Source organism: Gigantopelta aegis, chromosome 14, assembly GCF_016097555.1.
Source record: "Gigantopelta aegis isolate Gae_Host chromosome 14, Gae_host_genome, whole genome shotgun sequence".
Classification (NCBI taxonomy): Eukaryota; Metazoa; Mollusca; class Gastropoda; order Neomphalida; family Peltospiridae; genus Gigantopelta; species Gigantopelta aegis.
In genome coordinates, this window is record NC_054712.1 from 42855002 (window position 1) to 42873066 (window position 18065).

The 18065-nt window shown below is 38.9% G+C and overlaps 1 protein-coding gene across 1 annotated transcript in view; it reads left to right on the forward strand.

Annotated features, from left to right (window-relative positions):
* Positions 1–1483: 1483 nt before the first annotated feature.
* LOC121389272 overlaps positions 1484–18065 on the forward strand; it is a 29429-nt gene continuing 12847 nt past the window's right edge. The window contains exons 1-2 of the mRNA XM_041520870.1: positions 1484–2442; positions 9904–10030. Of these exons, the coding sequence (XP_041376804.1) occupies positions 1484–2442; positions 9904–10030 (1086 nt within the window). The remainder of the gene's footprint in view (positions 2443–9903; positions 10031–18065) is intronic.

Sequence of the window (18065 nt, forward strand, 5' to 3'; positions counted from 1 at the left end):
TCTAATTTTGACAAAAATAGAGTTACGTAATATTTGAATAGTCCCATACAAGTTTTCGTCGTTTTAGATTATGCAAAAGTTAAGATAAAATATCTGTTACTGTGCTAGGTAACATAATGTGACATTTCAATAATATGGCATGTAAAAGCAAGGCAATAATCCCATTTATCCTATAACTTACCCATGATATCCATGACATAAACCCATGTGATAATTTACTTTATTAACCCGGTTAATAATGGTATGCAAATTTGCAAGGTCTCTAGGTAATGTGTTGCTGTGGATGGGTCATTTGCTTACAAGCTAACAAAATCCGTGTACCTGAGCGTAACGTTTTCAAAGATTTGTTTAAAATGCGTGACGTCAAACTAATCTGTGCTAATCGTGATGACGTCATATTATCGATGGCGGCGACTTTAGTACTGTGATTTACTAAAAGAATTTAACTAAAATGTTATTTTAGAAGTGTTATAGAATAAATAGAATTCGCTACTCGTGTTTTTTAATATGTAAAATATCAACCTCGTCTAGGTAATCGATATTTGTCTCGGCAGAGCCTCGACAAATACTGATTAACATAGACTCGGTTGATATTTTCCATATTAAAAAATACTCGTGACGAATCCTTTATTTATTATCCACATAATTTAAGATATTCAGGGAAATATATCCAGTATGACACATGTGTCTCATAATGATTTCACAAACACAACGAATGACGTAATGTTGTGAAGCGACGTCATAACTTACCGCGGCTTCCTCAGTCTTAGATTTGTGTAAACGCTTATCAAAATGACGTCATTTCAGAAAATGTAGGCGTTTCATCGTCTTTTTTTTTTAGTTACGTTTGAAACGTTTTGACATGGTCCTAGCTTGTTATTCATAAAATGATATTTTGGATATAGTACTGATTTTACGAAACTCGTGTCAGAATATTGTATTATTCGCAAAATCAGTACGGCACACAAGCTCGTATAATAAAAAATCTCCATAAAGTAGTGTAAAATATGTTGAAATTTTGGGACCAGTTGTCTAAACATTTAGCCAGCTTTTGGGACAAAAAGGAGGGATATATGTATATATATTTTCAGGTTTTTTTCTCTTTAAATGACAAAGTAAACTAATTTAAATAGATAAATACTAAGATAAGAATTTGAACCCGACCCATTACTACCTACAGTATGTGGATTAGAGCAGAATAGAGAACATACGTTTGAAAATACTGTGGGACTGTATGAAACTGCCGTAACATTGTTATGAATGAGCTTCTTGAAAACATATTTTCAAATATGGGCTGAGGGTCTTCATAAGATACGTTTTTGTTTGAAAAATATGAAAGGACTTTTGTGTTTCAGGAAATTCCATGACAAGGATACTCACCAATATATGCTTATAAAAAGAAAACAACCTCCCATCCCCCACATAAAATAAAACTGAAGAGAGATTCCTAAGTATTGTGTACACGTCTGTTTATCTCTATAAGATGCACGCAGTATACATAGTGGTGATCACAGCAAGCTTCTATTGGTTAAGCATCTTAGCTCTAGAAACGCTGGAAAAGGCGTATGGCGGGAAATTCGCCTGGCAGAAATATGACGCTTTTGATGAAGTCAACGATCGGATAGTTGCTGTGGATCCAGAAAACTGTCGGTCTCAGTCCAGGGACAAGCTGTTGCTAAGGAAGGATACGGTGTCCCAGATCCCCAAATACAATCGTCTGCTCTCCACGGCGTGGTATAAAAACCGGACGTCGCTCGTGCATCTTCACAACATGGCGCTGAACCGCGCCTTCTTCTACAGCTACATCTTACAGAAGATGAACGACACCCACTCCTTCCACGTCAGCCCCAACTGGATGTACATGTACATGTCCACCACGGCAGACGTCAACGCCAACCCCAACATGATCAACGGCAGCGCCATCTACTTCGACACCAACTGCAGCTACCCCAACTGGTACACCACGATGCCCTTCAACAGAACGCTCAACCTGTTTGCACCGAAGGCGTGGAGGTGGGATGATTACAACGACCAGGACAACTACCTTAGAGAACCCACCAAAAAGGTCGTCATGGTAACGGATATGGGGGCGGGCCGTAACTCCAATTACACACATCCGGGCTACAAGATGAATTCTTGGTACACAAAATGGCTTCCTGATGTGGCAGCTGATGCGGATTCGTTAACAAAATTCACGTACACTATCGGCATAAAGTATTCCAACGAAACGGGGCGATTCACCCAACAAGAATTTCTCAATTCTCATTTCTTTGGCCCATCGTCTCCAAGCCAATCGGAGAAGGACGAGCGGATGCTTCCGGTTCAGTTCACGCAGCCGTACTTCGACTGCAGCGCCGCCAAGAAGTGGGTGCTGAGTGCCGTGTCTCCAGTTGTAGACTACATGCCTCGCTACTCCAACTGGACGCATCTCCGTCGACAGAGGTAAGTTACCAGTCATTTGAGATCGTATTAAACTAGTTTCTTTCTATTATCAAATTCACTTCAAATAGATGCCAAAGCTTTACCTGGCCTAACATATACTGCTCGCAAAGAGTAGGGGATATTCTCACAAATTACCAAAACTCTGTAGCATTGAAATAATTTCAACATTTACTTTAATATTAACATATACATAACTTACATATCACTGGATTTTCCATGGTTTTAACATGAAAGATTCCACAATAAACGTAATGCCAGTCAGAGGTGGAGTCATCAAAATCACTAGATGTCAATATCGTGTTGGACCTCTTCTACTGTCAATGCATCAGGGCTCGAATTTAAGGTTTTCATCCCTGGAGCTGAAAACAGCTTTCGAGAAACAAAATTCTGTGGCTTCGCAGAAGCTGTTTGAAACTTGTCGGGAGCTATAAGTAATTTGAAGTATAATTCATCCAAAGGTATTATTGGTAACAAAATACAAGTAAAGTGTGTTTTTATACTTAAACAATATCATAATCCATGGTTATGGGTAGGCAAGTAGATAACTTGTCAAAACAGGGCCATGAATCATTGTATTTGAGCAAATTTGACTGAACTGTAATCAGATACCGAAACTATTTTTGGAGTATTATATTATTTTATCAGACGTCATTCAATATTAGAAGCCCCAGTTAAATTTAAACTAAAGTAGTGTAGGAAATAGAATAAAACTGATTTTCGTCGATTATATCTTTCATATTAAACTGACAAGTAAATATTTTGTAAATATCTATTTAATTATACTCTACCTAGTTTAGCATTTACTTGTTTGAGTTCTCATTGATGTACAAGGTGGTGTTTACTTTTGAAATTAAAAGAAAGATGTCAGTAAACAGGTGTTTTGTGTACTTTATTGGAACAGACTAACAGACAAATTTTGATCGACATGTGTTAATTTCATTTACCCTCAAACAAACTTTTAATTTAAAACTGCAAGTTAACTGAGTATTTTGAATTGCAGCATAAATTATTAATTATTATCAGCATATTTAGTGAATATAAATTCAATATAAGTACATTAGAAATTTACACAATCTTGTAACCACTTAAAGGTGCTATATCATAGTTATATGTGAGGATCTGTTTGTGATAAAGATTCTTCAATAAAATTTATTTTCTACTTGTAGATAAAATTATATTGTTAGAATCATTTATAGTTGAAGGTGTAGTCTTCAATATTTAAAGCAAAATTTAATTTTTAAAAATGTATTTGCAATAGCTGTGATTATGCAATCTGGAGATAGCACCTTCAATACATGTACATAGCACCTTTAATACCGGTATAATAGATCACACACTCAGAATGGTTCTTGACAGTTTTGCTCAAAAGTTACTTAGAAATGTCTACAAATATTTTGTTTTGGAAAGGGATAGGGGTAAACCGTCATCAGAGACGGTCCCTCATATATTGCAACAGCAATGAAATTGTCGATCAACATTTGTTATAGTCTGTTCCAATAAAGAGCACAAATCACCTGTTTACTAACATCTTTCTTTTAATTTCAAGAGTAAACCCCACTTTGTATATCAATGAGAACCCAAACAAGTAAATGCTAAACTAGGTAGAGTATCATTAAATAGATATTTACAAAATGTTTACTTGTCAGTTTAATATGAAAGACATAATCGACGAAAAATCAGTTTTATTCTATTTCCAACACTACTTTAGTGCATCCTCATGTCGGAAATCTTGAAAGTCGTGGGTTATAAGATGGAAAAGAAACAGAAACAGCCCTTAAACCACACCGCAATAATAACCCCAATAAAATCATTATTATTATGAGCATTCCAAGATGACAATGCTCGGGACCACCGTGCACATATTGTAAATGACTACCATCAGCAGCAAAACATTACCAGAATGCCATGGCCAGCAATGAGCTCTAACCTTTGACCCACAGAACACGTCCGGGACATGATCGAAAGACATGTAGGCCTATGGCCGCCGGCTACTTTAGCTGAACTGGGCCAGGCGCTGCAAGAGGAGTGGGATAGACTTCCTCAAATCGTCATTGGGAGATTGATTCGTAGCATGTCACGTCGAATAAACGAATGTTTGACGAATCGTGGGGATATTACCCATTATTGATAAAAAGACGTAAATATTCGATTTTGACATGTCATCCCTATCTTGTTTCAAGGTCGATTGCAGTCATACAGTCTACTGCCAACATGAACTGTTGGCTGTCATTTCTTCACAATTCCTTCATTATTATCAGGCATCTATTCCTAGACAGTGATACGTCTTGATACTTCTTTAATTGGCTGTTGTTTCCTACATTCTCCTACGGGTTTTTTTGTTGGTTTTTTGGGTTGTATTTTTTTTTTTTTAAAGAATATATACAGCGACCGTATCTTGAGGAAATTGTTATTACATCAAGTACCTACAATCTTTAATAGCCCCTGCAAATCTTTAATCGCCGTCATGCTCACAACAAATGGTATTTTCTCGTGTATCAAGACCGTATAAAGTGTTTAAAATGAAAGTTGGATGTCTCTGGTTTTCTTGGGATCAGCTCCCAGAGCCCTCCAATGTTTATTTCCTTATTCCATGCTATCAGTAAGGGCGTGGGTGGGTTAAGGGCTCTGTTCTAAAGGAACATTCCTGAGTTTGCTGCAGTGTTTTAAAGCTGCAATGTCTGGTTTCAATCGTATACAGTCAAGTTCTAAGTTCAAATACAAGCATAACTGCACTTTTAATTCACTCGCAAGTTGTCGTCATTAACGCATATCGTCAAATGCTTACTAGCCAGTTAGAACAATTCTCGCCATTTTGTAATACCGAGCGCATTCTAGCAGCCACTTCCTAGCAGCCAATTACGCTAGCAGCCAATTTCAGCAGACACGCATGGCGACGTTCTAAACACCGGACCATTACGCCTTTTATAATGTGTGTTGTGGTGTGGGCTATACGATACTAGTTGGACATCCTATATTACCGTAATACAGACGGATTTTTAATGTGATACTTCAGATATAAAAGTGCTTAATAAAACGGTTAAGTTGTATTTATACGGATATTAGTAACAATAAGACTGTGAAAATGAGTCTTGGTTGTTATTTTGTTTTTGTGTTGTTATTATATAAAGATACTCTTTAAAACTCTAAAATTCTTAAGTTGTAGTGAATAATTAAAAAATTAGCATAACAGTGTGTATAAAAGTGTGTGAAATACAGGTAACAACCGAAAGGCGTATGAGTCCGGTGTTTAGAACGTCGCCATGAGTGTCTGCTGAAATTGGCCGCTAGCGTAATTGGCTGCTAGGAATTGGCTGCTAGAATCCGCTCGGTTTTTGTAATGCAACAATAGCCGAACCGTGCTATTTTTAGCCCAGAGGGAGCCCGGCAAAAGTGTCCCATTTTCAAGAGAGTGGGTTTATTTTTAACTTGGAAAAGCCAGTGTAGTGAAACCAATTCGGAGTGCGGCGTCTTATATGCACCAAACGTAATGGGATTTTCTGTTCTAAATGCTTAAATAATAAAATATTCCAGACATAGCCGCTTTAAGATGTTATCGACTAATAAAATATTTCTACGATTAAACGTTATTAGTTGCTGTATATTAAACGTGTTTCTGATTGTTCTAATATTTATACTAGGTTAATTTTTACTTTATTTCCTAAAAAATATTTGTTCGTACTTGACGAAATTATTCGAAGACAAAATCCAGTTTGGGCTTCTTACAAATATTAAGACGACCAGAAACACATTGAATACACAGACATTGATATTCTAAACAAGAAAATATGTTTAATATGTAAATTTAATCGTAGAAATATTTTTTAGTCGGAAACATCTTACAATGCAGCAAACTCAGGAATGTCCCTTTAAGTGGTGACTAGTAGCTTCTGGATGAGTGCATACTTCATGGATACGATACTAACTTCGAATACTTCGAGAAAAAGGCTGTAGCACAATCTGTTAGCAAAACGTAGCCAGGATTTTATATTAGCCTATGGGTCATGTTATGGGCAGAGGTAATATTATATTTCATATCAACATTAATCTGTTTGCGACAGAAACATAATATCGGTATATTTGCCGATAATAGGAAATATGCGATAACATGTGATGTCATTATCTACGTTACTGCCACCTTTCAGTGGTCTAGATAATATTATGGAGAGCGATTCTTTATAGCTAAAGGTGCACTCCTCTATAGATAAAAGTGAACACAGAACCCCGCTCAACGATTGGACTATTTAGTATGTCAGCTGTATTGAAATGACATTTCTTTGGCAAAGTGGGTGAAACTCGGTGTATGTGACCTTACATCTACCCCTTGAGCCTAGTGGTCCACTCACTCTGGGTTGGAGCCGGTTCTGGCATGAAAAATCCCCCATTGCCTCAGGTGAAAAAAAAAAACAAAAGATCAGTGATGGATCGTGTTTAGTAAATAGCAGGTCCCATACTCCAAAGACTAGCTTACACAGGATAGAGCTCAATGTAATACTAGTGTATACAGCTGTGATGGCAGGCACTCATGCATCAGTGTCAAACAGTGATAATACCAGGTGTTCGCGAAAGCTTAGCATGTCCTGCCCCGCCGGTGGCACCCATCAAGTCCACAGTTGAAATGTACAGAACTTTCACCAAGAGGATGAAAAGGCGTGTACACGGTCAAAATAGGGTATTGCATCAGATATAATTTTAATTTGATGCGTCATATCGTAAAATGGCCTCCGAGTGCATACCATAAAATGTGTGAAGGCTTCCAAGAGCGCTTGGATGTTACAGCCCTGGCCAAACAACTTCTTTACCAGAACGGTATGTCGGGTCTTTAAAATTGGCATATGATGAGCATGCCCTAAGGTATATCAGCAGTTGCGAAATATAAACACCAAAGCTGGAACAGAAGAAATATTGCTCGACATAAAGGGACAATTGACTGTTGGAAAGCTGACGTCCTCCCTTTTATCATACAGCTTTGTAAGAAGGCCAGTGTCGTTCTGAATCTCTATTTTAGATCAAGGTATAAAACAGATTTTATACTTTCTGTGGTTTTCAGGTGGGTAAATAAAGGAAAGTTAATCTGTGATTTTATTATTATTGAACGATGTAAGATCATCAATATATCGAAAGTTGAAATTGAAGACATTGGGCAATATGGACATTCTGAACCATCTGAGGGATTTGTGTGACACTTGTATGATGCTAATGAATCACATGAAGGGCATGACAAAGTCAGACAAAGGATATTCCATAAATGACAGAAAAAAATGTGGAGGTGCTTCCATCTACTAATGATGCCTTTCAGCTATTGTTTCCTGTGAACTTCCGCCACAGAAAATAACCATCGTGCAAATAATCAAACATTCATTTGGAAGGATGCCAAATTCATGTCCAGATATAGCCAGCTGCAATGGCCATGGGTGGAAAGCAACACTGGCAGGAAATGGACTTATGATTGACTGGATAATTGGACTACCCGTTCTTGGAACAATCTGTGACCTGCTTTCTTTACATGTTTTCATTTAAGTGTTGCTTCAAAATGCGCTTGTATGAAAATTGTACTGACACGTGTAGGAATAGAATTCAGGTTAATCGTGATGGTGATGATATGCTCATTGGTCATGACAATGAAGATGATTGTAACGAGAACTGCAAATTCACTGACCTGACCAAGAACATGACAAAGCATGTGTGTGTGTGTGTGTGTGTGTGTGTGTGTGTGTGTGTCTATATATTTCACAACTGCTGAGATATCTTAGGGCATGGTCATCATATACAGATTTCAAAGGCCCGACATAACGATCAACAAATTGTTTCATCAGGGTTATAACATCAGAGGACTCCTGACCAAACGGATGTCTGACCATGTACACGCCTTTTGATCAGTTTAACTACTGGGATCGATTCCCGTCTGTGTGCCCATTAGTCTATTTCTAATTCTAGTCAGTGCTCCACAACTGGTGTAACAAAGAACGTAGTATGTACTATCCTGTCTGTGGGATGGTTCATATAAAAGATCCTTATCTGCTAATCAAAAAAGAGTAGCCCATGAAGTAGCGACAGCGGGTTTTCTCTCTCAATATCTGTGTGGTCCTTAACCATATGTCTGACCCCATATAACCGTAAATAAAATGTGTTAAGTGCGTCGTTAAATAAAACATTTTCTTCCTTCCTTTTCTACTATGAACTTGTTGACTGTTGGCTGTGCTCATTGTGGGTGCCACGGGTGGGACAGGATATGCTCACCTTTCGCTAACACCTGAATCATAAGTCTTTCCACAGTGGTTCATGAATGTACATGTATATCGAGGCTATTTCATGGGGTTTTTTTTCGAAAACGATTTTTATGTCAACGAGTGATGTGTGAAAACCATATTTTCACGAATTGCCTTTTCATATGTCCATCATATCGGGAATATCGCTGTGATGGTCAGTGTTGTTAACAACTCTATGGTCAAATGGTGTATACCTTACGATCGGCGGTACAAAAATGTAGATGAACTTATTTTGCACTGTCTAATAAGTAGGGGAAATTAAATTGTGTTTAATGAGACCACTAGAGCACGCATGTTGGTTATTTAATCATCGGCCATTGGATGTCGAACATTTTATGATGTTGACGCATAGTCTTACAAGAAACCCTCTACGTTTGTCCATTAGCAGGACAGGATCTTTGGTATGCAATTTCCCACAAAATACGACAACATAAACCACGGATTTTGGTATACCAGTCGTGGAACTATGGTTAGGACGTTAAAAAATCAATAAGATAATTGGACATAATTAGGATGACAGCTTTAAGATTTTAGTATTTGGAACAGAAAATTACAATTATTGGCACAGGTATATGTTGTAATGTTTTTGTTTTGATGGCTGTATTTGCCAGGTTTGTCGCTGTTATTGTTTTGGACATATATTTACAACGAATACGACCACAAAGATTAAAAAAGAACTGTTTTATTTAACGACACACTCAACACATTTTATTTACGGTTATATGGCGTCAGACATATGGTTAAGGACCACGCAGATTTGGAGAGGAAACCCGCTGTCGCCACTACATGGGCTACTCTTTCCGATTAGCAGGAAGGGATCTTTTATTTGCGCTTCCCACAGGCAGGATAGCACAAACCATGGCCTTTGTTGAACCAGTTATGGATCACTGGTCGGTGCAAGTGGTTTACACCTACCCATTGAGCCTTGCGGAGCACTCACTCAGGATGTGGAGTTGGTATCTGGCTTACAAATCCCATGCCTCGACTGGGATCCGAACCCAGTACCTACCAGCCTGTAGACCGATGGCCTAACCACGACGCCACCGAGGCCGGTACCACAAAAATTAGTGACGTACAAAAACTATTCATTATGCTCGAAACTCTAGTGGTATATGAGCATGTAAAAATTATTCGCACTCATTATCGATACATATATATTTTGTAATGTTTTTATTTCCATGACTGTATTTGCCAGGTTTGTCGCTGTTATTGTGATGGACATCGATTTCTACAACGTAGATTTCAACCCGTGTCGAGTGAGCGCGGGTAACCCTGGACCCAGCTACCTGGCGGGTATTGACAGGTGTAAGAAAGGAACCGGCGTGAGTTCTGATACCATGTCCATAGCATTGTCTCAAGCGTACTCTCGCCTTATTTGCTTTACATGTGTGATTTTGTTTTATTGACACCACTAGAGCACATTAATTATTGATTAATTAATCATCGGCTATTTGGTCATTCTGACACGTAGTCATCAGAGGAAACCAGCTACATTGTTCCTAATGCAGCATGGGATCTTTTATATGCACTTTCCTACAGACAGGTAAGCACATACCACAACCTTTGTGGTCCACTGGTTTGGAACGCGGAAGAACCGAATCTGTTGAATGGTTCCATCGAGGCTGTTCGATCCTGCGACGCAAGCACCTCAGACGAGCACTCAACCGACTGAGCTAAATCTCGCCCACCACGTGCGATTAGGGCTAGAGAGCGCTTAAAGGGACATTCCTGAGTTTGCTACATTGTAAGATGTTTCCGACTAATAAAATATTTCTACAGTTAAATTTTCATATTAAATATATTTTAGGAAATAAAATGAAATTTAACCTAGTACAACTATTAGAACGATCAGAAACACGTATAATATACAGCCACTAATATTTTATGTATAAAAATATATTTGATATGTATTAAAGTCGTTAAAAAGTCTCTGTTAGTCGATAACATCTTAAAAATTGCAGCAAACTCAGGAATGTCCCTTTAATTGTTATAAACTGTCAATTTCCAAATTTCAGACGACCCAGCAGTCGACAAATATGTTTAACCCTCTTACTCCTAGGTCTCTTTACTGTGTTATACATTTTGTTGAGTTTGCCTGGACCAAACTGAAATTTGAAGCTACAAACCTTCAGTTTGATCATTCATACGAGTTTCCTAATTTAAACGGACAGACCCTAGTTTTAAACATGTCGGTATATTTTTCACCTAAACCATAGTTTCAACCTGCAAAAATGGACACCAAGTTTAGTTAATTTACAAACCTGTAACAAATTTGGATACAACAGAGTGAAACAAGAGTCTGTGACGTTGAAATACCCTTAAAAAATTGACTAAGACGCGACTCCATAATCATTACTTCTCAGACGCACGTGCATTTTTAAAAATATGAACAATGCATTTTGTGGTATTAGAAACACCAGGATGACCAGAAACACTTCGGTTGTACGGAAATGGATAAACTAAACAATAAAATATAAGTAATGTTTGATTTCAGTGATCATAAACGGCTCTAATAGTTAAAAATATGTCTTAGTGTTTAAAAACTAGGGTCTGTCCGTTTAAACGTGACAATCAACTTACATTCTTTCATTCATTTATAGATAGGTTCGTTTAGGTTCAAGTACGCTGTCCTGGGCCCACACTTCCTTTATCTGGGCTGTCTGTCTAGGACATTGGGTTAGTGCTTAGTGAGGGAGAAGTCGGTGTAGTGGCCTTACACCTACCCACCGAATCGTAAAACTGGCTCTGTGATGGAACGGGTTCCGCGACGCGAACCGAGTACCTACCAGCCTGATATTCGCCGGCCTAACCACTACACCACCGAGGCCGGTATAAACTTACAAGCAAGGTCAGGTCAGGTCATAGGGCTTTACGTGCACATTCAGAGCAAGCTGTTGTAGCGCACGCCTGTCTTGGGCACAAGAGCCGGCCTCGGCCGGCTCTTCCGTCCAGGACAGGAAAGGTGGGGGAGGAGGGACCGGTGCAGGTGCAGGTGCAGGTGATCACCAGCAGTCCGACCGTGGTTGGTAGCAGGCGGAGGGGGGGGGGGGGGGTAATGGTGCTATGGAATTTTGAATGGAGGCAAAAATTATGCCAAAAGAGAAAAGGTGCGCAAGTTTAATTGAGGAATTTGGGCGCAATTTGAACGGTCGGTCAAAAAGAAAGTTCCGGAGCTAATATACGTTTTGACATTAGTGAATCGAGAGTAGCTCGTTAATTAGACCTCTATGATGCTGTGGTGTCTCCCTAGGTTGTATGACAACCCAGGGGAGACCGGTAGGCAAGGCGCTGTCGTTCCGGGTTTTTTCCAAATCTTGTTGTTGTTGTTGCAGTTAACGACGTCCTCGTCTTCAACGTCACCAAGTACCAAATAGACCACCAGCAGCAAGTATTTGGGGGTGGGATAGGGTAGGCTGGTATTCTTTTGTCCAGCTTCCCCTGGGTGCAGTGCAATTGTATACTCGGAGCCGGTATTCTTTTGTCTAGCTCCTTATTATAGTACGTGCTGGGCCATTAAATGGGGGTGGGTGCATTGTTATCATTAGTCAATGCACCCTATGTACTGTTGCGGTTGTGAGTGCTGTGTTTGTAAACCCTAGTTTGGTGTTAAGGTTGTTCCTATTGTCCTACGTCCCTATTCTAATGTAATCAACGGCAATCCAGAGCCACCCATCCCCCCCCCCCCCATCCTTGGATTATAATGAAATACAAGGAGAGGGGGATTATACTAGCCTAGCTATCTAATTTGAAGGGTTTTCCCTTATAGTGTGAGTATTGGATAAAAAGCCTAGTGCTTAGCATACTTAGTTTGGTTACCAATGAAACAATGCATCTATTTAGGTAGGGAGTCAACTATCGGTAGGAAGAATAGTATGTAAGTAACTGTATACATGTACTAAGTTTAATTTTTTTTTCCCACCCCCTTAAATTCTTAGCTAAGTTTGCACACTTATTGGTAATATGAAGTTAAATGATGTCTAATAAGTGAGCTTACTTGTTATCTATCTGGTTGTCTGGTAATCTGGTTTTCTGGTTTCTTATCCGCCTCTTCTTCTGGAACCCTAAGTGACTCACCTTATATTGCTATAATAGAGCTTGTAATTGGTAGTACATGGTGCAAGTGCAAAGGCAAAGTCGTGATGGTCATTTACAGTATTGCGGTGTCCAATTAAGGGGATAACCACCGCAATAATTTTCTAAAAAGAAGAAGAAATAAAGAACATTTATATCTACAAATATACAAGTTTATCGGATATAATATCGTGCTTTTACCCCTAGTCGTTGGTCCCCGGGGTGGAGTGCATAGTCGAGGTCGAGTGCTTAGGGTCGCTCCTCCATCCAAGGAAGTACAGGCGAGGAGTGTTGCATGTCGTTCGTCGTTTGGCTAGATATATATTATGTTAACCATTCCACCGTTCTCTCCCCGGGTTTGGCGTGCATGGTCGAGGTCGAGTGCTTAGGGTCGCTCCTCCATCCGGGGAGTCACAGGTGGAACGAGTTTAACAGTACAGTTTAATTTAATTGGCATCGAAATTTTATGTTGCTTGCCACCATCCCGCCGTTAGTCCTTCGGGTTGGAGTGCATAGTCAAAGTCGAGTGTTTATGGTCGCTCCACCATCCGAAAGACGTACAGGCGGGCGGTATTGAGCACTATCTAGTGATTGTTTTAGTCTTGTTTTATGAAGACATTTCTAAATTATTTTTAGGGTGTCAGGAGACCTTGATTGTGCTACCTTCCCTCATAAAGTGCACAAAGGTGTAGGGTCGCTGCTCCGTATCAGTTAAACGCCGGCGGGGCGAGTTGTATGATGGCATTTAGAGTTTAGGCATGGTGGACTGAACGAAGTTGAATATGGCTTTAAATATTTCTTGTTTATGATGTTTATCTGGGTTACGTAGTGAGTTAGGAGTGATTTTGGGGGCAGGGTTGGCTTTAGTTAGTGGTTCAAGCATGGTTTTTCTGTGATTGTTGTGCAGCGTGCAGTCCAGAAGATAGTGTTTCATATCTTCTTGGGTGCCGCACTCACAGTTAGGATCTTTATTGGTTATTGTGAAAGAGCATTTATTAAGTTGCATTAATTTCCCTATTCTTAGTTTAGTGATGATTTTATCTATTTGAGAGATTGTATGTTTAGGACTTAAAGAGTTAACTATTGGTTTAATATTATAATGCCATGTATTTTGTGTTTGATCCCAGCTTTCTTGCCATTTATTAATGTAGTGTTTCCTAGCTTTGGACATGAGTTCGCTGATGCCTATTGGGAGTGTTTTAATTCTGTTAGTGATTGATAGTGCTGTTTTGGCTCCATAGTCTGCTACTTCATTGCCAATTATTCCTACGGGAGCTGGGACCCATTCGAAGACTACGTTAAGTTTAAGTTGGTTTATTTCGTTATGTTTATTATGAATAACTGCTATTATGTCTGGCCTAGTAGATTTATTTGTTTTAAGTGACTGTAAATAGCTAAGACTATCTGAGAAGATGACACTGTTGTTATATTTTTGAGTTTTTATCCAAATGAGAGCTTCATGAATGGCTGTCAGTTCTGCTGTGTATACTGATAAGTTATCTGACAGTCTGGCGTATTTAACTACTTTAGAATGTCTGGACAGTTTTTCTTCGACTACTGCAAAGCCAACCCTACCGTTATCTGGATTTTTAGAGCCATCGGTGTATATATGGATGTACTTGGGATAGTTTTCATTAGCTGCGGCTTCGAACAGGATTTTTTTAAAGGGAGGAAATGGAGTTGCGTCCGTAGCTTTTTTGATTAGGTATGGTGTGTTACATTCAATTGGTTGGTTAATATGGTAGAGCGCCACTGGTGTATTATCTATCCCTACTTCAGTTTCTATTTTGCTAGCTTTAGTGGCGAAAGAATCATTAAGTTTAAGTTTAGTTTTAAATGCTTGTCCTGGTGAGTTCCTGAACTGGGTGATCTAGTTTAAGAGCGTGGATTTTAAGGTGATAATTGAGATGTTGAAGATTACGGCGATAAGTCAGTGGCATAATGTTAAACTCTACTTCTAAGCTTTGTCCGCTGGTGTTAGATGGAACTTTAGCTACGATTCTAAGAGCTTGATTTTGGATAACATCTAATTTATGTATCAGTTTGGGGGCGGCGCAACTGTAGGTTTGGGCTCCATAGTCTATTCTGGAGAGTATACATGCTTTGTAAACCATAAGCATTGCCTCTGTTTGCGCTCCCCAAGGCCCATTTATTAAGTCTATTAATATCAGCTTGCATTTGGTGAAAAAGGTTAGTGGTTGTGTTGCCTGTACGCCAGATGGCGCAGTCATCAGCAAACAATGCTGTATTTAATGTTGAAGCCTTTCCTGGTTTTTCTTTGGTATTAAGTGCTTTAGTTATGTCATTAATAAAAATGTTAAATAAGGTTGATGAGAGGACCGAACCTTGTGGTATACCATTTATTATTTCAGTTCTATCTGAAAAGTGACCATTAACTTTAACTGAGATTGATCTGTTATGGATGAGGTTATTGATAAAGTTAAACATGTTACCTTGAATACCGTTACTTTGTAGTTTATTTAGTAGTCATTCACGCCATACCATGCCAAAGGCCTTTTCTATGTCTATAAAGATTGCTAAAACTTTATGTGATTTTCGGAATGCATCATTAATACTATTTTGTAATCTAACAATTTGATCTATAGTTGAGTGTTTAGCTCTAAATCCGCTTTGTACATTAGTTATTAGGTTATTTTCTAGTAGGTAGTTATTAAGTCTTTTATTTATAATAGTTTCTAAAGTTTTGCACATGTGGGACGTGAGTGTTATCGGTCTGTAACTCCCCACGCAGTGGGCATTTGACCCTCCCTCCAGATTCGGTTAAAGAGCGGTAACACTACCCCTAGGGCTACGTCCGGCATGTGTAGTGTATAGCTAATTTTATCAGGCCCGGTGGCAGTACTCTTTTTTGCTTTAAGAGCTGTTTTTAATTCTAGTAAGGTTGTCGGTTTATTGAATTCTAAGTTATCAGTAGTTTGGTGGTTTGTTGTTTTGGTATCGGTAGTTGGTAGAGAGTTGTCTTTCTTAAGTTTTTTTTTAAAATTGTTTAGGAAAATTTTCATTGCTACTATTTTTACTGAAGGTTTTACTGAGAAGGTCGACCTTTTGTTTATTAGTAGTTATGTTTTTGAAGGACTGTGGAGTTAGTGGGTTGTCCTTGAATAGCTTTAAAAAAAAAATCCACATTTCTCTAATTGATGTTCTATTATTAATTTCTCCACAGAATTTATGCCAGCTGGCTTGTTTAGCATTAATGATAAGTTTGCTTACTTCGTTTTTAGCTATTTTATATTTAGTGTGATAGTCTTGTTTCCCTGTTTTTTTAAATAAAATTTACGTATCCTGTTCCTATAGCCGCATTTTGTTTTAATTTCGTCCGTCCACCAGTTAACTGGTCTATTTTTAATGAGAGGTTTAGTTTTAGGAATATTTTTTTAAGCTATTTCTATTATTTTATTAGTAAGTTTAGTAGTGGCGTCGTCAATGTTTAGGCTATCTTCTAACTTGATATTGCTACAGTCGCTTGTAAAGCCAGCCCAGTTAGCTTTGCTAAATTTAAATTTAGGTATAAATTTATCTTCTTCTGTATAAGTAGTATTACATTTATAGCTGGTTAATATGGATAGGTGGTCGCTATTGAGAGTTTCTAACACCTCCCATTGGGCGTTTGCACCTATGTTGTTAGAGGTGATAGTTAGGTCGATGGCAGATATGCCCAGATAGTCATGTATAAAAGTAGTACTGCCATCGTTGAGACATACTAGATTGTGTGCGTGTTGATGAATTCCTCAAGTATGTCTCCCTGTGCGTCGGAGTGCAGACCTTCACACAGTGTGCTATGACAATTAAAATCTCCTACAAGAATTAAGTTATTGTTTGGGTTTAAGAGTTTATTGTAATCTCTTAACGTTAGTTGTTTATGGGCTGTTCCCGGTGGGCTATAAACATTGATGATGTCAATAGGCATTTTATCGTTTTGTATAGTAAGTCCTAGGAATCATATTTAATTTCAGTATGCGGTATGGTAAGGTCCTTATTTTCTATTTTTGAATTATTAGCGGTGGCGTATGGTGGCGTGTCTCCCATGACGCTGGCCCGATATTTTAAAAGTGTTTAGTTATTTTTAGATTTAATTAGGTTAATTTTTTTGGATAATTAGGCTAGCTTTAATTGTTGATATCTCCTGTATTAGAGTTTGAATGATGGATTTGAGTTGACTAACTTCTGACAGTGAGTCTGTTTTTAGTTTTTCTGCATAGGAGCAATTTTGATTAACTGTAGGAACTGACTTAACGCTAAAAGTGTTTTGGTTGGCTGGTTTATTTGTTTGTTCGCTAGTTCTGTTTAATTTGCGAAGCGCCTTCTGGTAGTGGTGGCATCTGGTGTCGTGAGCCATGTGCCGGCTAAGGCAGTTAGGGTATTGCACAGGTCTGGTACAGGGTGAGTTGCGTGATGATCTTTCATGTTTCTGTCCACACCTGTGACAGGTGGGAAGTTTTCTGTGATGGCGGCACTTAGCCGCACTATGTCCCCACTGCTGACAGTGGAAACATTTACTTGGCTTACGTTCATAGGGCGTGAGCTGGTAATGGCGCCCTTGAACGCATATGCACTGGTTGGTATTGCTGAGTGAAGCAGCTATTAAAACACCCATTTGAACAAGTGGTCGCCTCCCTCATGTTCAAGTGTGGGTTATCCCTTCTGAGCGTGTTCAATGTGGTCGCTTCTGCTGGGAAGGGATTTAGTTTGATAATCCACTTGGTGCTAGAGGGGGGTGGGGGTGTTTCCAGTTGTTGTGGCGAGGGCTGGGGGTTCCCTGCTAATTTGAGGTTGGGATTGTCTGAGTCCCCCAGCTCTGACTGGAATTTCCTTGTAGAAAGGCCCTGGAGTTTGGGGACCTGGCTGTGAACCGGTTCTGGGCGCCTCGCTTGGTCCTACATTTTTAGTTTTTTTAGTTGGCTGTTCAACATTTAGATTTTTTATATGAAATCCTTAGCAGTTGGTACTTTAACAATTAACTCAGGGATCCTGACTTTTCGTTTGTTGTTTTTCTTGTTATTGACAGGCCTAACTGGTGTAATATTACAAGCAAGCTAGTGATCAGTATTTATAACCCTACAAGCAGAAACCCGACACTCCATATCCGAAACATAGAGGCCGCCTGTTTGGGATAGGGGTGTCGGATTTCTTCTGTCAAGTATTTGTATTACTCAATATCATATCAGTGTACTGACATCAGTCAACTCGTAAATGATCCGCCCCTGATGAAATAATTATGGCAGTTGCTGTTAAGTGGTATACCCACTACCCAGTTGTAAATATTTT